The 21,764-nt window shown below is 44.4% G+C and overlaps 1 protein-coding gene across 26 annotated transcripts in view; it reads left to right on the top strand.

Moving 5' to 3' along the window:
• Positions 1 to 21,764, top strand: part of MYO18A (myosin XVIIIA) — a 350,017-nt gene that overhangs the window by 248,763 nt on the left and 79,490 nt on the right. For all 26 annotated transcript variants that reach the window (XM_088477757.1, XM_088477755.1, XM_088477756.1 and 23 more), the window contains 5 exons: positions 478 to 567; positions 1,629 to 1,748; positions 7,317 to 7,428; positions 11,823 to 11,950; positions 13,990 to 14,144. In XM_088477757.1, coding sequence (XP_088333883.1) covers positions 478 to 567; positions 1,629 to 1,748; positions 7,317 to 7,428; positions 11,823 to 11,950; positions 13,990 to 14,144 — 605 coding nt within the window. The remainder of the gene's footprint in view (positions 1 to 477; positions 568 to 1,628; positions 1,749 to 7,316; positions 7,429 to 11,822; positions 11,951 to 13,989; positions 14,145 to 21,764) is intronic.

Genomic DNA, 21,764 nt, shown 5'->3' with positions numbered 1-21,764 from the left:
GAAAATCAGTTACAGATTAAATTAACGCCATATCTGCATGCCCATTTCCATAAAAGCTTGTCTTAGGTAATTACTAGAGACCTATTATGCAGCCTGTTTGCAAACTTGCACTGTCGGGTTCAGATTACAGATGTTTTATCCAGGAGAGCATAAGGTCTTGTACACGCCAGCATTTATACTGCGCTTTCAGTGTCATTTGTAAAGCCTAGGAAATGCACCTAGAGTATGTTTTTAACAGGTGTGTTTTCAATGCCTATACTGTATGTCCGAGTCCTGATGGATCAGCTTTCAGCAGGTGGAATGTTAAATAATCAGTCTATAGAGCCGGGACGGATGAATTGCTGGTGGAGTGCTGTATACCTTTATCAGTGTCATTGTTGTTAGTTCTAGTTGTTCATACATTCTGTGTGTTCATGTATGTGGTGGATTGGGGTGCCAGATCAGTAATAACTGATTGTTTGTCTCTTCTTTCTGCAGGAGGAGATACAACAGCTGAAAAGCAGATTGGACAAAGTGGAGAAAGAGAGGAATGAGCTGCGACTGAGCAACGATCGTCAGGAGAGCAGGGTAACTGTTATTGCACGGTGTCACAGCTTGGTTGCTCACCTGCTTTATGTTATTCACCTTCTCTCATTTTTTACTCCAATAACCATAAGAAAACTTCCACTTTGTTGACTAAACAAGTAACTTTTTGACATGGTCTATGTGCTGTTTTGAATTCCATAGTCCAGAGGTTCCCAAACTCTGCCATTACAGCCCACATTTAAGAGTATCGATACTTAAGCACAGGTGACTTAATCAGTACCTCAGTCAATATGATTTAAATATCTGGACTCAACTATGAATATTCTTAAAACCTGTACTGTAATGGCGGAGTCTGGGAACATCTGCCATACGCACAATGGCACATATACAATTTCCTAAACCATATTGCCCTTCTGAACCAACGTAAGCAGGGCCAGTTTAAGAAGGGGGGGGCAACACGGGAGGTTGCCCCGAGGCCCCCACACAGGGTCATTGTGAATTTGGCGAGAACAGGTGTCCAGCGGCAACTGTTCCCAGATGGGGGTTCATGCTACAGAGCGGCTCCTGAGTCCCCTTATCAGTGTCATGTGATGACGCATCATGTCCGTGACAATGATGAGGGGACCTGGGTGCAGCTCTGCTGGAATTGGGATGTCAGGTGTGTAATCAAGAATGGGGAGAGAGGCTCTGTGTGGCTTGGGGGGGGGGGCCACAACTTAGTTGCCCAGGGGCCCCCACAAGCCTTAATCCTGCGCTGAACGTAAGCATTGTACAGTTTTATAGGCCAGCATAAACACAGTATATGATATCACAGCACAGTGTAATAGTGTATGGCGTGATATTATAGAGCTCATGTGCATCATATGATGCTCATGCATTGTGTATCTTAGTAGTGGTCTCATCTCATAACAACAATGGTACTTGCACACACAAAATATAAAAATCATGAAATATACTGTAGCCATTAATATGTATTGAGGTTTTTTGTTAAAATTTGGGCATTTCATTGAACAATTAATTGACCCCTGTAACCACATTTTGCAAGACATATTTTGTTGCAGAAAAATCTGACGGTATCTTTTGCTAATTTGTGTCTACTATAGATCACAGAGCTGAATTCTGAGCTCACAGACGAGAGGAACACAGGAGAATCTGCCTCCCAGCTACTGGAGACAGAGACAGCCGATAGGCTGCGGGTAGAGAAAGACATGAAGGATCTGCAGGTAAAATGTCTGGGTTTCCCATTCTCTCCATGCACTGTACTGACAATGTCTGTGCATCCAGGCACGTCATCTCACTCTTATTTTTTGCAATATGATCTAACAGATGCAAAGGCCAAGTTACTGACTCCTTATCCCGCTTTGTCTTATTGCCACCCCTTAGGGCACCATATAAAGGCCTTATCCTTACATCATAATAACTGATGGACCTGCCCGGGTCCTGTATGTCTTCTCATACTGAAATACAAATAATAAAAGTTTAATGGCCATTTCCCCTGCTATACATTTATCACATGCTCCATTTCTAAGATAACATTTGCTCATTAGAGGATTAAGGTGTAATTAGCACAGTTAGATTATGTACGTGTGTAAATACTTTATGTATGCGATTATGCGCTCCCTACTGTACTTTTATAATGACTTTAGATATCACGCATGAGTTCCATGACCTTATACAGACACAAGGTTGCTAGTGCCAGTTTTAATACAGGTCACAGAAGTCTGAAGTTACTTTTTATATCCTTACTAATTACAGTAGGCGGTGCATTATTTCTTATACATTTTCCTACTGAAAGCTGAACTGATGACATCAGAATGCCCCAATTATAAGCTTCAGAATGTTATACGTACGGTCACACTAGTCGTATATTATACACCTGTACATAGCAGTGTTGTACCATACAGAGAACCGATTATTATTATGCCAAAGTACCCGTATAACAAGCAGAAAGCAGTGACGTGATGGCTGCACTCTGTAGCGTTGTTGTGCCGTTGCTAATTGTTATTGAAGTTTTGCAACCCTGCATATTACTAGAGAATTAAAAAAAAATGTATTAGTGTAATCCTTTTCTACATATATATATATATATATATATATATATATATATATTTTTTTTTTTTTAAATATGTATCTGTTTACAAAATGGACAGATGGTTCTTCAAAGTCTCTTCACACATTTAGAATGAGTCTCTCATCCTCAGTACATACCTTTTGGAGTATACTCCTGTGCACGTTGTTATAAAAAGCTTCTGTCGGACCATCTGCTTTGTGCTAGAAATGGATCCCCTGTCTTTTGGCCACATTCACTTGTAAGATCTTACGCTGCAGAGTGGGTCTCACAGGCCTATCGCACAGCGCTTGTCCAGGAAGAAGCGTTGTGCTGCTAATGCATTACCGCCATCTCGGGAGTGCTGAGGTTTTTATTTGCATTCACTTTTGTGTTTGTGTTGACACCATTCCAGATTGGCTTTGCCGACGCTCCTATTAATGCCGATTACTTGTAAGGCTGGGATAGAGTGGAAGAGATTGGCAGCAAGCTCACTGGTCTGAGTACCTCTTGTGACTAAAGAACACTTCAGACTTGTTTTGTCTGCCGGTATTAATGTGAGAAAAGTGTTCTTTTCACATTCCTAAGTGTAGCTCCATGGGAGCAACAGGCAGCCTTCATTCTTATACAGATGCTGTGTGTTGGGTTTCCCTCCATCAAATTGTAGTTTGTTCTCAGTCACTCTGTATCCTACAGTAGATAAATGATCCTCTCTTGCTTTCAGGACCATTGCATTAATGTCTGCAATTTGTTTCACTAATGGCGACACAATTATAGTTCCAGAATTATCTATTTACCATTTAGATTAAGGGTCTGGAATTCTTCCTTGTGCGCAAGATAAAACCAGGCTTAAGGTGGGTACACACGGTACGATATGTACCCACCGATGCGACAGACAATCCGAGGGCCGACATATTGGGCGGCCCCTACACACGGGGTGCTCCAATGCCCGACCACACGATATGCCACCCCCCATAGCGCTGCATGGTATAGTCAGTCGATTCGCCTGGTCTTTTGAACATGCAGAGAGATCAGGCGAAGAGACTGGCGACCCCACGGGAGCACACAATGCACGATATTGTGCATACACACAGAATGGTATTGCTGATTTATCGTACCAACCCGTCGGATTCGTGGACCACCAATGCGACCGACGGCCGACATAACTGCCAGTCCCTACACACGGGGCGATCCAGTGCCTGACCACCCAATATGCAGCGCCCGCCCCCCCCCCCCCCCCCCCCCCCCCCCCCCATATAGCACTGCATGGGATCGTCAGTCGATTCACCTGATCTTTGCAGAATGATCAGGCAAAGATACGGATGGGCCCACGGGAGCCCACAATGCACGATATCGTGCATACACACAACGATATTGCTATTTATCGTTCTAATCCGTCGGATCATTGGCAATATCGTTCCATGTGTAGGGGCCTTAACAAGTTAAAGGCTCACGAGCCTGTCTTTATTTTCTTTTGCATTTGTCTACTGGAAATATTTAGAGACGAATGTATGAATATGTGCAAGAGTATATGCAGTGCATCTGGAAAGTATTCACAGCGCTTCACTTTTTCCACATTTTATTAGGTTATAGCCTTATTCCAAAATTTAATAAATTAATTTTTGTCCTCAAAATTCTACACGCAATACCCCATAATGACAACGTGTAAAAAGTTTTTTTTGAGATTTTTGCAAATTTAAGTAAAATCTAAAACTAAGAAATCACATGTACATAAGTATTCACAGCCTTTGCCATGAAGCTCAAAATTGAGCTCAGGTGCATCCTATTTCCACTGATCATCCTTGAGATGTTTCTTCAGCTTAATTGGAGTCCACCTGTCCTAAATTCAGTTGTTTGGACATGATTTTGAAAGGCATACACCTGTCTATATTAGGTCCCACACTTGACAGTGCATGTCAGAGCACAAACCAAGCATGAAGTCCAAGGAATTGTCTGTAGAACTCCGAGACAGGATTGTCTCAAGGCACAAATCTGGGGAAGTGTACAGAAAAATATCTGCTGCTTTGAAGGTCCCATTGAGCACAGTGGCCTCCATCATCCTTAAATGGAAGAAGTTCAGAACCAACAGGACTCTTCCTAGAGTTGGCTGTCCATCTAAACTGAGCGATTGGGGGAGAAGGGCCCTAGTCAGGGAGGTGACCAAGAACCCGATGGTCACTCTGTCAGAGCTACACCATTCCTCTGTGGAGAGAGGAAAACCTTCCAGAAGGACAACCATCTGTGCAGCAATCCACCAATCAGGCCTGTATGGTAGAGTGGCCGGATGGAAGCCACTCCTTAGTAAAAAGCACATGGCAGCCTACCTGGAGTTTGCCAAAATGCACCTGAAGGACTCTCAGACCATGAGAAACAAAATTCTCTGGTCTGATGAGATAAAGATTGAACTCTTTGGCTTGAATGCCAGACCTTATGTTTGGAGGAAACCAGGCACTGCTCATCTCCAGGCCAATACCATCCCTACAGTGAAGCATGGTGGTGGCAGCATCATGCTGTAGGGATGTTTTTCAGCGGCAGGAACTGGGAACTAGCCAGGATAGAGGGAAAGATGAATGCAGCAATGTACAGAGACATCCTGGATGAAAACCTGCTCCAGAGAGCTCCTGACTTCAGACTGGGGCGACGGTTCGTCTTTCAGCAGGACAATGACCCTAAGCACACAGCCAAGATATCAAAGGAGTGGCTTCAGGACAACTCTGTGAATATCCTTAAGTGGCCCAGCCAGAGCCCAGACTTGAATCCGATTGAACATCTCTGGCGAGATCTGAAAATGGCTGTGCACCGACGCTTCCCATCCAACCTGATGGAGCTTGAGAGGTGCTGCAAAGAGGAATGGGCGAAACTGCCCAAAGATAGGTGTGCCAAGCTTGTGGCATCATATTCAAAAAGACTAGAGGCTGTAATTGCTGCTAAAGGTGCATCAACAAAGTATTGAGCAAAGGCTGTGAATACTTATGTACATGTGATTTCTTAGGGGTTTTTTTTTTTATTAAATTTGCAAAAATCTCAAAATAACTTTTTACACATTGTCATTATGGGGTATTGTGTGTAGAATTTTGAGGACAAAAATGAATTTATTCCATTTTGGAATAAGGCTGTAACATAACAAAATGTGGAAAAAGTGAAGCGCTGTCAATACTTTCCGGATGCACTGTATGTCAGTGTTAAGGAATTGCTAAGTCTGTTGCAGAGCTCAACTTTCAGTAGACTACCAGTCTGTTTCCCTATGTGTTATTATTTACTTAACTCTTCCATGAGCTCCCTGTTAATCTTATTTATGTGTAAAAATCGAATAGTTTTGGTTATGGCCTAGTGTCTAGAAGTGGATAACACATAATTAAGCTTGGGAATGGCTGAAAATGTAACAAAAAGGAGGAAGGTGCCTCTCGCTGAGTTTGGCCATACCCTGTACAGACAATTGGTTTAAATTATGTCTAGCACATACTTCTCAACACTCTTATATTTGTTTCATTTGAATATTATGAGATAGGGACATCACTCCATTGCTACACAGGGGCATGATTGGTGCTTCTGAAACCCTATCAAAGCAAGGGATAATAGTTTGGTAGCTTTATTTTGTCCAAGTCATATTTGTCTTTATTGGGGCAGCCCCCTTCCCTCAACAACATAGCAGATGCAGTAAATGTGAATTTTGCCAGTATCCTATTCCAATTAAAATAAAAACATGGATAACCCTTATTATGGTATTTTTTTTTTTATTTTTTTTTTCAATTGAGCAAACATTTCTTTGTGTATCAGCTTTTGGTACCATTCTAAGTATGCATGTAAAAAAGTTTCAGAAACTTGCCTGAATGAAAGCATTGGTGTAACGTTTATCCTTCCTTACAGAGTCCATTTGTGTTAGACTAGTACTGTCAAAGTACGTATTCCCATAAAGAGGGACACAAAGGCACATTTTAGTCATAATTAGGGGGAACTCCAATAGGCAGTAACATAATACACGAAATGTAGGGCACAAATAGATCAATACATCTTTTCTGGACTGTGGAGAGTCCTCATTCATGGTATGTGAGGTGCCCTCTTCATTCATATAATATACACAATAAAAAGCAACCTAGGGTAATACAGTTTATAAAGTTAGAGAAAAGTCATCTCTCAAAGTTAATGGACAGAGGGAAAACTGCATTTGGTGTTTCCAGTTAGCCCAATAATATGCAAGCATGCAGGATGTTACAGTATATTTCATTACACCACTGAGGCAAACTTTAATGTTGCTCTAACTTAATAACAAATCAGAATTGTCCACCATTGACCAATTTAAGTGCTTAGGGTCGGGATATGTATGAATTATGTAACTGTTTATAGCTGTTATTTTTTTCCTCATGGTTTCTGTTTCTTACCTATGCACGTATAATAACCATCTACATATATAACTGATTAAGCTGTAATGATCTGTTCACAATGACTTGTTTTGTTTTATGTGATTTGGTGTAACACAGATGTGTGTAGCTGCCTCTGTCACCAACCTGCAGGACTTATATTCTCATCTGTTTCTGAACCACATCATAGCAGAAGTGTTATTTAGTTGTTTATTGTCATTGATATTAGAACATTGTTTATGTCCTGCAGGAGTTGGCTTTTTTGCTTCAAAACTCTGAAGTTAGTGTTAAAATTCAAACCAAATATAATGTTTGCAAAGTCTGTAAAACATCATAGGAACATATGCTCCTCACTGTGTGCTCTAATGAGATGTCCTCATGTCTAGGCCAAATACGATGCTCTTAAGAAACAGATGGAATCTATGGAAGTGGAGGTAATGGAGGCCAGGCTGATCCGAGCAGCAGAACTAAATGGAGAGATGGATGATGACGATTCTGGTAAGTTGACCTTGCATCTCTCATCGTACAAGCAGTCTCAGGGCATTACTGCTAAGGCCTAGTATGGATAGAGCGAGGCCTTTTCACTGCAGCAAATTAGGCCATCCCTATCTCCAGCAATAGTGAACTTAAAGTGCACCTTACGCCCACTGATTCTGGGCTTGGCTTGGGCTGTAAGCCTAAATTTAGCATTGATGTAAAGTATTTTGAATTCGAAGACCACCTTGTATAACCCCAGAATGATAAATATGTCTGCCAATGTCATGCTTCATATAAAGCTGGGATTTGTAAGGACAATGGCAATGCTATCACGGGGAATCCTTTTAAAGGTAAGCAATATTTCTCTATCTAGCTGTTCTCATACTGCATGGATAAGATGCCCAGCATACAGATGTGTCCACCTCAAATTGTGCTGAATAGCTCCGTCTAGCAAGCCTCAGCCTTTGCGACGTAGCTGAGCCAAAAACCTAATCCTAAGTACCTACTGCACTATAAGCGAACTAAGATACAAAATGGAGGAAAAAGTAGCACAATGGAGGAAGAAGTAGCAATATTGAGGGAAAAGCACACAATGTAGGATCAAAAGGCAGGTCCGATACGAGGAACCTATGCCATGCAACTTTATGCTTAATATGCAACTTTAGTCCAAATCCTTTGCTACAAAAAATTCTAATCCGAAGTACCTAGTACACTATAATCAAAATAAGATTAAAATTGAGGAAAAAGTATGTAGATTGCCACCCCTTGGTATATGAGGACACATCTGTTTCTTGCCAACTATCAACGGCATTCTGAGACTTTTAGTTTAACCAAAATTATATAACTACATGATACCTAAGCTTGCAACTGCTAAGGTAAAGCTGAAAATATTACATACTCATGTTCTATTTAACCAATACATTAAGTACAATTGGAAGCTAAAGGATATTTATGCAATGGGCCCACTATGTAACAGACCACTGAACCTAATTTGCTTCTTATAAAAGACCTAATAGTAACATAAATATTCAGCATTATTCAGAGCAAAATCTATTTGAGGAAATGAGAATTAAAGAGAAATAATTTTTTTGTGTGTGTAGATTGCAATTTCCTAGTTTATAATTAATAGCTAATATTACTATCAATGCGAGTTTGCACATTCTCTAATGGGATAAGTACATGTAAATTTGAATATATATTATGAAAAGGTTGGATCATTTTGTATTGTAGAATTAAAGTCAATTTAATAACATAAGAAATGATTAAACTGGTTTTTTGTACTTTAGAGTTTGTGCACTTTATATAATATCTGTGACGTTGTTACTGTACAGTGCTTAGCCAGGTATTTTATGTCTCTGTTCCAGTATAAGGGTTTTTAGAAAATCTTGGTATGGAAGTAATGACCAGAGAATGTCCAGGTTTTTAGGCTAGTGTTATACAATGATCATTTTCTGTACTAGTTTACATTCTGCATTTCTTTTAGCTAATAGCTGATAAAATTAGCTTTATATACTGCAAAGGGTCACCTTTTGCCTTGAGGAAACAATATATGTGTATAATAATGCTTGGTGTGTAGCATCATTTGGAACTCCATTCCTTAAATCTATTTAAACACCATTAATAATGACAATTGACTGGCCGTACACCACCTATAACATTCCTCTTATTCAATATTGGTAATTGTTGATCAGTGGACTTCACAGTAAATATAGGAAAAAACAATTGATGCTTGTGTCTGTACGTATAACAGAATTACAGAATAGCAGTGATAACTTGCTGTTCTCCTGTCTGGTTAGCAGGTTTCCAGAAAATAGATTTCCATAATCAAGTATTTTTCACAGTTTTTATAACGCTCTGTCAGTCTGACTAAGGCGGTAGTGAGAGAGTCACTCTCTGGGATATTACCCTAAATAGTGATACAGATGTGTCCTGTTTATACTGTGGCGTCAGTCACGCCTTATAGCTACTTTTGGCGCCGCAGGTCCTGGGACGACTTGACTGGCTCAAAATGTGTATCTTACGCGTATAAATAAAACAACTAGGAGCAACAAAACTACATTGCTGGCTTACACTGATCAGTTTGAGGAGCAACATTTGTATATCTATATGGGACTGAGGACCTGATTCAGACCCGGACGCTAAGAAGCATTCGCTCGCGGCTGGCCGATGTTTGCATGCTTATGCTTCGTAGTGTATGTGCGCGAACCAGTGCAAAAGCTCGGGAAGCGTTCTCTCGCTGTGCACAGACTGCCCAGCAGAGTGAGTGACAGGAGAAGCCGTTTGTGGGTGGTGACAGGGGCAGGCCACTAGAAACGGGAAGTGGAGGTGCGAACGCAGGCGTGTCTTAACGCCATTGCAGAGGCGTGCATAATTAAGAGGCAGCGTCATAGTACACGTCACCTGGTTGTATTTCACACTGTGCTCACCGTGCGGTAGGGTATAGTCAACCTCAAGCGCTGCGTTCGCTTCCGATGGTACCCGATGTACCGATGGCTGCATTCACTTCCCGAAGATGATGTGCGCAAGTGGGCGTCATAAGACAGGCTGGTGGGCGTCTACATACACAAAGCGATCGCACACGCCAGGACATAGTGGGCGTGCTTATGCCTTGCCGTGCGTTCACCTGCCATGCCGTCACTTTGCCGAATTTGCATGCGCTGGGTGCGAGCGAACACCTCTAGCGACCGTCTTGGAATCTAGCCCTGAGTCTGAATCTGTAAAAAGGGCTCCGATGCGAGTGGCCACGGCATATCCTCACGCCAAGTTCTGTTGTGCTTCATGTGCGACTTTGTGTGTGTGTGAATATGAAGCCAAATTTAAAGAAGAATACAGTTTGCTACTCCTCTTGGAGCGTCTCAGCTGCGTTCGATGTCTTGTGGCGTTAAGATGCTAGGTGTACGAGAACACATCTGTGGTACCAACTTTGTACTCAGCAGCATAAGTGTACTCTTTATTTCTAGATATATAGATTTTTACAACAAAACAGAAAATCAGCTGAAGAGTGAGGATTAACCTTCAGCAAACATCCTGCAGCTGCAAACATGACCTGAGCGCAGACACAACAGGGAATAATGGGCCTCATGGAATTTATTATTTGTTTATATTTGTTTGTTGTTGACTCATTTCAGTACATTTTCAGTTGATTAACAATCTGTGTTAGCTTGTTTCATTAATAAGCTAGAAATCAGAAGCTCATTAGCGCCATTAGTAGTTACAACTTTGCTAAAAAACAAGGGTTGTATGAAACAAAATGATAGTATACACTTTAGAGATGGCTAAATGAGAGTTTGCAAGGTTTTTTTGCCAGCGTGTCCTGTGCGATATTTAAGATTTTAATTTAAAGAAGTTTGGGGGAGATTTATCGAAGCTTGGAGAGGGATAAAGTCGAGAGATAGAAAGAAAGTATCAACCAATCAACTTCTAACTGTCATCTTACTGGCTGTGTTGGAAAAATGGCAGGTGCTGATTGGTTGATACTTCTCTAAGCTTTAATAAATCTCCCCATATATCTTTTAGAGCATGGCTCCACCCCAGAACTTTTTATGTAATGCTAATCTGTGCTGTCCGTTGCTGTCAGGTACTTGTATTCCATTTGTAGATGGAATACAAGTATCCTATTCTGTAGAATCCCATATTCTCTTGTTTTGGCACAATCCAAACTTTCTGTCTCACGTCACCTGACAATTCCTTATGAAATAATGGCTTCTGACTGATCATAGAGAAGAGAAATACATGTTTTGTTTTGTTTTCTTTAAATGTAAAATGATTGAAATCACACACAAAGCCTATTATGTAGCTAAAATGCTGAGATCATTCAAACGTGCCTAACTCCATGTTTCTTAAATACGCATGAACTAATTGTAAGTCGGTTGATTTTCATATTTATAGCTATTAAAAAAATATATTTATGTAGTATCAGTATGGTAAGTGCCTAAATCCGAATTTTACAGTGATGCTTGTTTTGAAAACAGAACAACTCTGTGTTACATTGCTCTGAATCTCCGTATGAAACTAAACGTGGGAATGTTTACCCATCGTAACATATGTCTTACAATACACATAGGGGCATATGTATCAAAGTTTGATGTGAGATATATATCACCAACCAATCAGCTCCAAACTATCATTTTGCAGGTTGTGTTTAAGAAATGATAGTTTGGAGCTGATTGGTTGGTGATATATATTTCACAATTTTATCTCACATCAAGCTTTGATACATATGCCCCATACTGTATTAAGGTACTTTAATGTTATTAGATGTGTGTGAGAGCTTAATGATTCCAAAATAATTAACTCTCTTTTAATGTCTTCTACATTGTATCCCTTCCAGTGCTCTCCTAAGCTTTCTCTTTCAATATAGTGAAAATAAAAATTTTTCCTTTCTGCCCCATTTTTATTTTCTATTTTCCCTATAGGTGGGGAATGGAGGCTGAAATACGAGCGATCTTTACGCGAAATTGACTTCACAAAGAAACGGATGCAGCAGGAGTTTGAGGATAAACTTGAGGTGGAGCAGCAGAGCAAGAGGCAGCTGGAACGTAGAGTAAGTCTGAGCAGCCTCCATACAGTAATACAATTATGATACAACAATGGTATGCATGGAAATGTCCAAAGTCATAAACTAATCTGTGTGTAATTACTCTGTAATATTATTGTTCTTATTATCTATTTTTAAAAACTACCATATTTAACAGCATTGTACATTGAGAGGTTCATGATACAAATACACTACATACATTGACCTGAAAATATAAGATCTACATCAAAGGCCCCGATTCCCTTTTCTGCCAATCTGAGCTCCAATCTCCAATCCGCAGATTGGTGGCCATCGATAATCGGTGGTTTGTCGGCGGATTGGGAAAAAATAAATCCCCAATTTGCCTATTCGATCAGGCTTTCTTATTGGCATTTAACAATAAATAACAAAACAATTCAAACAACCCCAAGTAGAGGCACAATAGGATGGAAGACTAACCTAAACTACTATAAACCTGGGTACTAAGAGCTATGATGGGCAAGAGACTGAGGCCCTGATTCAGAGCCGGACGCTCGCTCTGAATCAGGGCCGGTCTTTTTTTTTTTTTTTTTAGAACGGCCTCCTGGCCACCCACAGCTATAGCGAGCGGCCATGATGATGGTCGCGATGGTCAATACCATCGCGACCATCGGGCTTGCGACGAGACCCTTGTGGTAGGGTCTCATTGCCGCAAGCCCCAGAGAGCTTTCGGCTCAAACAGAGCCGAAAGCTCTCCCACTGACATCACTTGTGATGTCAGTGGGGCTGCCCGCAGATGGTAGGCGTTCTCATGGGAATGCCTCCGTCTGGGCAGCCTCCCCCCGGCCCGCCCACCAAAGGGAGCGTGCTGTCACTCAACATCGACAGCACGCCCCCTTTGGTACGAGACCCGGAGCGACTGATTGCCCATCGCTATCCGGGTCTCGCGCATGCGCACAATGGAGCCGGCTCCGTCGTGCGCATGCGCTCTGGGCCACCATCGACACGGTTGCAAGCGCTCAGCGCTTACGACCGGGTCTGAATCAGGCCCTGAAGTCAGTTAGTATTAGCATAGTGGTTGTTGCAAGCAGATGTCCACGCTGGACCGCCTAGACAGACTTGATGATGTAGTAAATAGAGAAAGCAGAGGAAGGCAAACCGGAGACAAGCATGGGGAACAAACTGAAATGACAAGTGAATGATATACATTCCGCAGGCACATAAAAGAGAGAAACATTACCATCAGGACTTTGAGAATTCCACGAATGACACTAACTAGAATAGACTGCTGTGAGTAACAACAAAAGAAGGGGTTAGGGGGGATGGGTGCCACTTAAGCTATATAGTGCTTTTTATGACCTGAAGTGTATTTGGGTATTTTGTGTGCTGAATCAGGTTTCATGAAGTCTTACCCAGCAGCGGCTTCCACCCTCTTGGATAAGGGGGGTTGCCCGTGCTGCCTGCACTGTACTAGACTTCTGGAGTGGAGGAGACGATCTCGGCACCTGCACAATGGTACGGGACCGCCTCATGTGCAAAACACCAGCTTCTAGGAACAACATCGGCTGCAGCCCCTAGAAGCCAAGTAGTGGTGCAGGAAAGACAGAGGGGAGTGGCTTCCTTCTGGAGCCTCTGTTAATCACAGCCTGACTGGCAGTCCCAGGGGGAGAAAACACCTCCCCTAGGATTGCCAGCCCTGTCTGTGATTGGCAGATCGCGCTTCCAATGGGAAGTAAATGCCAATCACCGTGTAGCCAGTACAGTCATGGGCTGCAACCTGCTCATTATGGTGGCAGATTTTACAGGGGTGCTTCAGCCCTGCTGCCCCTAGGTAAAATCCGCCACTGATCCAACCTATAATTTCTCGAAGTACAGTGATAACACTGATGCAGTAAACACATGCATTAATAGTCTTTATTCTGTCATTGTTTTGAATGCACAACTCGAGATTAGAGTTATTTTCTACAGTGTAACCGACCCAACCAGCTCTTTTTCTGATAATGTGGCCTCTGATCCAGAGAAGGTTCATCCATAGCACATACAAGCCGTCCATTTCTTTAGTGTGTAACCAGAATCTTATTGTGTAGCTTACAGATCTGCAGGCAGATAATGAAGAGACACAAAGAACTCTGCAACAACTAAAGAAGAAGTGCCAGCGGCTAACGTCTGAGCTGCAAGACACCAAGCTTCATTTAGAGGGGCACCAGGGCCGCAATCATGATCTTGAGAAGAAGCAACGAAGGTCAGTGATTTCATAAACTGCACTTTGTTTGGTTCTAGAAGAATGATGCACTTAGTAAAGTATTTATGGTATAATACTTCTGTTGACCAGGTAAGCAAGGACAAATGAATTTCCGAGATATGTTTGAATATTCTGTTTTGAAATGTGTGCATTATTTTTGACACTCGCCAACCATTTTGGAGGTCAGCTGTTATGCTGCCCATCCACTAGGCGCTTAAACCTAGTGATGGAGCGATAACGACGGTCGTTATCGCTCCATCGCTTGGCAATCGCCCGCACATCGGGCAGTAAAATTTTAAAAACGACCAGCGATGCGCGCGCCCGCTGGTCGTTTTTAACCATCAATCATCGCCCAAACATGACGGTCAACCTGATGATTGATCTGCATACACTGAACGTTCAGTGTATGCACTTCACCCCACGGGAGACGACGGCGTAATAATCGTGCCGTCGTCCCCGCATCTTGTAGTGTATGGGCAGCATTAGAGTTTCAATCGTTCACATTAACATTTGTATTTTTTGTTTTGGTTTGTTTATTTTTTAGATGTTTTCAAATAATAAAGTATTTTAAGATTTTGTAAACTCACACTGCAAATACAGATGTGTCCTCATCAAGCCTCAATACGCCATGCAGCACGTTTTGCCTGGCGTGAGTGAGCCGGTGCAACTCTGCTGGCGTCAGGTCCTACTCGCAATGCGATGCGAGTAGGACGCACCAGGAGACTGTGCGGTTTAATTTGATATATGACACTTGTATATCTGTCTGCATTGTGACTTGGACACATTTCAGGAAAAAAAAAAAGATGCCGTCGCTAGGGGCTCACGGGCCAGGCGCACCAAGAGAGGCTGTTTGGCGCCACTGCAGCAAGGACGAGTGAGAACACATCTGTACTTCACTGTGTACATTGAAATTCTGCTGTTTACAATTAAAAAGCAATCATATGTATACGTTTAAGCTAGGATGTGCTCGATCATGGTAAAAACTATTCCACAATCTAAACATTCCAGAAATTCTAGCAAATCTTCAAAGTTTTGTAAGAAATCGGCAAAAAAGTTTGAGAAATGTTATGCGGCCAATACGGGCTTCACTATTGATATTGTAATTTCCTAGATAGGTCCCCTACATCTTATTCTGTAGCCCATTTTACAGTTTCTCTGCTATGTGCTACTCAATATGCGGCTGCTTACACGCGATAGAATATGGTACACCAATATCTCCAATTTCCCTGACTCCCATTAGAGGTGCAAGGGAAAAGTGGCAATGTTGTCAGTCGCCCCCTTTATATAAAGATTAGAATATGTATACAGTGGTGTTTTAATGCATTGAATGCTGCACAACAAGCACTGAAGTTCATCAACAGTACACGAAAGCGTTCAGAGTGAAAAAAAAATGGATGCAAGACTATAGGACAATGCTGTATTTATGATCAATACAATGTACACATATAGGTCGATGTTGCCTATTTGATATGACAATGAAGCTGCTTTCGCCAAACAAAGAACCCATATGTTTTTAGTGCTTAATGAATGCTTTATTTGCAGAATATTGCCTAGCCATATGTTTTTACAAACATCCATATGTTTATAGATCATCTTCCTTAAATAGGTTGGGTTTTCACTTTAACCAGGTCCTGACTACTGAACACCTCAAACTGGCAGCTCAGACTTCAGTGGAGTCTGAGCTGCCAATAATTGATTACATGTAATAGTGATCTGTTTCCAACTGGTATATCAGCAAGCATTCAATCATTATTACAAGTGATGCATTTCTGCTACCAAACAAATTCACTATTTCTACCTCAGGGTCCTTAGGGATCCACAGGGATACCTTGGGGGTATAGGTCTTGGCTCCAGCCATGGGCACCATAGAGTTAAAGATGTCCTCCCAGGATGCACCGGGCCCCCTCCTATACCCCGCCCCCAGGGAAGGCACCTCAGTTTCAGTAGGTGCCCGGCCGGGAGCTGGGTCATCATAGAGGGGGGCTGTGTAAACAGCCCCTGAAGATCTTCAAGAGTGGTAGCATAGGACTGTCCAGCGGACGTCCATGCTACCGCTCCGACACCCCCGCCAGCGCCGACCACCGGTAGTGATCTGGGGAGCTCGGCGGGCTCTTGGGGGTTCCAGCTAGCGGAACCCCCGGGGGCCTTGGACTGTGGCCGGACCTATGGGGGGCTGCATAAGGTAAGCAGCGGGCGTCTGCGGTAGGCGCCTGCTGACTCACAGTCCGGCGTCCCCAGGGCTGGGGGCTCCCTGGGGACGGCAGTATAGTGGAGCCAGGCGGATGCCTGCGTTCTCCACTAGACCACCAGGGATACGGGGCTGGAGAGTTGCGGAACACGCTCCAGCATCCCGGGGGGTTAATGGCCTGCCAGGGGAGGATGCCTTCCCTGTAGCGCACAGGAGGCTCCTCCCCATCACTGCTCTCAGGCGCCTTACTTGTATGTTTTGGCGGGCTGAGGCAGTGATCCTCCCCAGGCCCGCCTCCCTTCATCCTCCTGGGGCCATCTTATGAATGAGTCGCTGTGGTGCAGGGTGCGGAGCCTGGGTGCCCCTTACATACCTCTCCTCCCAGTATAAGGTCAGCATATGTAGCGCTATCACTGCCAGGCTGTAGGTCTGTGTAAGTGATAGTGCACTTAGTGCAGGGTTTTCTGTATTGTATGTGACTTTATGCTAGCGCTGTGTGCCTGATCTTTCTCCTGTCAGCCATTTTAATATCCCTATTTCTTCCTCCTGACCAGCCCTCTCAGTGCCAGTACTGTGAGGGTAGGAATTTATCTCACAGTTTAAAATTTATTTCTGTGAGAGGAGTGTCACATACCACTATGTCCAGTGAGGACTCTGTTAGAGGAGCACCTCTCCTATTTTCCTGCTCCAAATGTAAAGCTGGTGTGGGGGAGGGGGCGGTACTTCAGGATGAGTTATGTGCTGCATGTTTGGCCATCCCTGGTACCTCTGCTGTACCCAGCACCTCTCGGGAACCACCTTGGGCTTGTTTTGCACAAGCCCTGATTGTTCTTGTAAATAGGCTTGCAGCCCCTCCTACGTTCCCACAATTGGGATTTGCACAGCAGGCGGTAGTCCCGCCTCCTGTTCTGGGAGTTCCGGGGCCGATAGTAATGCAGTGCCCCCCGCAACATGTCCTTAATCAGGCTGACCCAGGTTTGTCTGATTCTGGGTTGCGGGGCTCTCAGCAGGGTCAATCTAGACCTGTTAAAAGACCGTTATTGTCATATCCATCCGCCCAGGATGATGAGGATGACAGCTCGTCCGATGTGGGCGAAATTCTAGATTTGTCGGACACTGACACTCCTCAAGTAGGGGCAGAGGCTAAGTCTAGTATTTACATTCCAGGCCTCATACGGGCAGTCCGTGCAGCCATGGTAATTACGGACGACAACTTACCGGCAGCGCCTACTCATGCTTATTTTAAAGAGGTTAAAGGAGCTGCAGCAGTATTCCCTCTATCTGGTCAGCTAGTTGATTACATGGAGGAGGCCTGGAAATCTCCGGGAAATAGATTTCAACCTCACAAGCGTCTGGCTTGTACATATCCTTTTGCAGAAGATTACTTCACTAAATGGGAGTCTCCTCCTCAGGTGGATTCTCACGTGACGCGCTTAGTAAAGAGCGCAACTTTGCCTATGCTGTCTATGTCTTCTCTGACAGATACTACAGACCGTAAAGTGGAGGTGTGCCTAAAGTCTATCTATTCCCTTGCTGGAGGAGCATCTAGACCAACTATGGCTGTCTGCTGGGTGGCTCAGACTATGGAAAGGTGGGCGGACGCTTTGGAAGCATCATTTGCTTCTGAGGGTACCAGCGAACAGGTTGTGTTAGTGGGTAACCTTCGGGATTCAGCTACATATATTAACGAAGCAGCTTTGGATTTGAGCCTGCTTACTTCTAGGATTTCTGCGGCGGCTGTGGCTGCTTGACGTTCCTTGTGGTTACATTCTTGGAGGGCGGACGCTGAATCCAAGAAAGGCTTGGAATGCTTACCCTACAATGGGCAGGTCCCGTTTGGACCAGCTTTGGATAAAATAGTGGCCACGTTGGCAGCTGCCAAATCGGCATGTCTACCTTCAGCCCCGACTCCGTCTGGGTCTAAAAATCCGTCCTTTCGGCCCTATCGCCCTCCGGGAAAACCTAGGGTTCAGTCTTTTCCAAGACTTTCAGGTCCCAAAAAGACCGCTAAGACCAAGAAACAAGTTTGGAGTACCAGACGTCCAGCTGCCAAGCCGGACGACAAACCCTCAGCCTGACTGGTTGGGCCTCCCCTTTGGGGATCCCAAGGTGGGAGGCCGACTTCTGCAATATGCCCAGTGTTGGTTCAAAACCACCACAGACACTTGGGTAAGGGAGGTGGTATCTCAGGGATATGCCCTGAGAGGGACCGGATATGCCCTGAGAGGGACCAGATATTACTCCAACCTTTTTCTGGTTCAGAAACCAAATGGATCATACCGACCTATACTCAACCTCAAGTCCCTGAACAAGTTTTTAAGGGTCTCTCTGTTCCGAATGGAGACTCTGCGTTCTATTGTTTTAGCTATGCAGCCTGGGGATTTTATGGTGTCCCTGGATATTCAGGATGCTTACCTGCATATCCCCATTGCCAGGGTTCATCAGCGTTACCTTAGATTTACAGTGTCGGACCTCCATTACCAGTTTCAGGCTCTACCGTTTGGCCTTTCCACGGCTCCTCGGGTGTTCACAAAAGTAATGGCGGTCATGGCGGCACACCTGCGGTTGCAGGGAGTTCGCCTGTTACCTTACTTGGACGACCTTCTGTTGTTGGCAGGGTTGCCAAAAGTCCTTTGCAGCCATCTACAACTGACAGTATCAGTATTGCAGGATAGTGAACTGTAAGAAGTCCTCTCTAATTCCTTCTCAGAGAATGGTCCATCTCGGGGCATTGCAGGACTCTCAGCAAGAGAGGATCTTCTTGACGGAGGAAAAGATAGCCCTGTTGCAGTCCAAGATATGCAATGTTCTAAGCAGTTGCCGAGTATCTCTTCTCTCAGCGATGAAGTTACTGGGGTCCATGGTGTCAACGTTCGACATGGTGGAGTATGCCCAGTTCCATTCCAGACCTCTGTAAATGTTGATCCTGTCCAGATGGGACAGAAATCCCCGTCGAATAAAGACGCAGATGATCAGGCTCACTCCAGAAGTGCGCCTGTCTTGACGTGGTGGTTACAAAAGTCTCATCTCAGCAGATGACGTCCGTTTTGGATCTCTGATTGGGTCCTTCTAACAACGGATGCCTGCCTAAGGGGCTGGGGCGCTGTGACAGGCCCACACGTCTTCCAGGGCAGATGGACGTCAGAGGAATCGGACCTGCCAATCAATATATTGGAAATTCGAGCAGTGTTCAGGGCGCTGCAGCATGCAAGACCGTTCCTGCTGGGGAAACCTTTGCAGGTTCAGTCAGACAATGCCACCACGGTGGCTTACCTAAATCGTCAGGGAGGAACTCGAAGCCAAGCGGCTCTAAGGGAGGTGTTCCGCATTCTGACTTGGGCAGAAGGCAATCTTCCGGGCCTTTTCGTCCGTCTTCATTCCGGGTGTGCTCAACTGGGAGACGGACTTCCTCCGCCGCCATGATGTACACCCGGGGGAATGGTCTCTTCACCAGGAGGTGTTCCAACTCCTGGTGGACAAGTGGAGTCTTCCCGAAATAGACCTCATGGCCTCCAGACACAACCGCAAGCTGTGGGCGTATGGATCCCGAACAAGAGATGCAGGAGCTCTCTGGTGGACGCTCTGTCAGCACGATGGAACTTCCAATTTGCGTACCTGTTTACTCCGTTCTCCCTGCTGCCTCGAGTAATTCGAAAGTTCAGGCAGGAAGGAGGCAAGATCCTGCTGGTGGCCCCTGCGTGGCCCAGTAGGAGTTGGTACTCGGCTCTCCAGTGTCCTTGGCTGTTACTTCAGAGGCCGGACCTATTGTCTCAGGGTCCTTGTCTCTACCCGGACCTGAGTCGGCTATCTTTGACGGCGTGGCTCTTGAGACTTCCCTCTTGAGGTCCAAGGGTTTCTCTAGAGCGGTGGTCAATACCATGTTACATGCTCGTAAGCCGGCTTCAGCTAGAATTTACCATAGGGTGTGGCATACCTATTTTGAGTGGTGTCGCCCTAAAGCGTACGATCCTCACGAGTTTAGAATATCGAGAGTGTTGGCTTTCCTTCAGGCAGGCTTGGATTTAGGTCTACGCCTTGCTTCACTGATGGTGCATGTTTCTGCCCTGTCGGTTTTATTTCAACGAAGGATTGCTACGCGGCCTGATATCCGTACCTTTATGCAGAGTTTTCCTTCGCATCCAGCCTCCCTATGTCGATCCAGTAGCTCCATGGGATCTGGCTGTGGTCCTGAAGGCGTTACAGAATCCTCCATTTCAACCTTTGGGTTCGGTGGACCTGAAATGGCTTACAGCAAAAACAGTGTTCCTTTTGGCGATTGCTTTAGCCAGAAGGGTGTCGGATTTGGGGGCTCTTTCGTGTCGTCCCCCTTTTCTAATTTTTCATTCGGATAGGGCGGTACTTCGTACCCGTCCCGAATTCCTTCCTAAAGTGGTGTCTAGTTTCCACATTAACGAGGAAATTGTGGTCCCAGCCTTTAATTCATCTGATCTCTCAGCTGGTGAGGCTTCTTTAGATGTGGAACGGGCTCTGCGGATTTACGTGGACCGTACCAGTTCTTTGAGAAAATCAGACTCTTTGTTTGTCCTATATGGTTATCATAAGAGGGGTTGGCCTGCCAATAAACAGTCTTTGGCACGCTGGACCTGCCTGGCGATCTCTGAGGCATACACTCATGAGGGACTTCAAGTGCCACCCTCTGTGAAAGCTCAATCTACAAGATCTGTGGGACCTTCGTGGGCAGCTCGACGTGGCACCTCAGCTCTTCAGCTTTGTAAGGCGGCCACTTGGTCCTCTGTCCATACTTTCGTCAAGCAATTACGCCTTTGACACATTTGCTTATCAGGATGCTTCCTCCGGGCGGCGGATTCTCCTCTCGGCACAGGAGCGTCCCCTCCCTTGAAGAATACTGCTTTGGGACATCCCCAAGGTATCCCTGTGGATCCCTAAGGACCCTGAGGTAGAAAACCGGAGATATGGTAAGAACTTACCTTTGTTATCTCCGTTTCTACGAAGTCCTTAGGGTCCACAGGGCGCCCGCCCTGACGCCCTGTGCTTCCGTAGGGTGTTGTTCTGGTCACCAGTTTCTGTCTCCTTTTTCTATGAGAATGTGAATCTTGGGGGCGGGGTATAGGAGGGGGCCCGGTGCATCCTGGGAGGACATCTTTAACTCTATGGTGCCCATGGCTGGAGCCAAGACCTATACCCCAAGGTATCCCTGTGGACCCTAAGGACTTCGTAGAAACGGAGATAACAAAGGTAAGTTCTTACCATATCTCCTGTTTTATCCTTAAAAAAATAAAATAAATTATTTTGTCAAAACATTTTATTTTATTTTTTTAAGTTTTTCACAGGGAAACTACTGGATCTAAACTAACATACAACTGTTCTGGTCATGGAGGGACAAAAATCTTTTGTTCGTTGAGTAAAGTATATGTGCTGTGTAGCAGTATCTTTCACAGCTTAACAGTAAT

Source organism: Taudactylus pleione, unplaced genomic scaffold, assembly GCF_031769625.1.
Source record: "Taudactylus pleione unplaced genomic scaffold, aTauple2 ptg000203l, whole genome shotgun sequence".
In the NCBI taxonomy this organism is placed as follows: domain Eukaryota; kingdom Metazoa; phylum Chordata; class Amphibia; order Anura; family Myobatrachidae; genus Taudactylus; species Taudactylus pleione.
The sequence above is the reverse complement of the archived record's forward strand: the minus strand, read 5'-3'. Positions and strand labels throughout refer to the sequence as shown.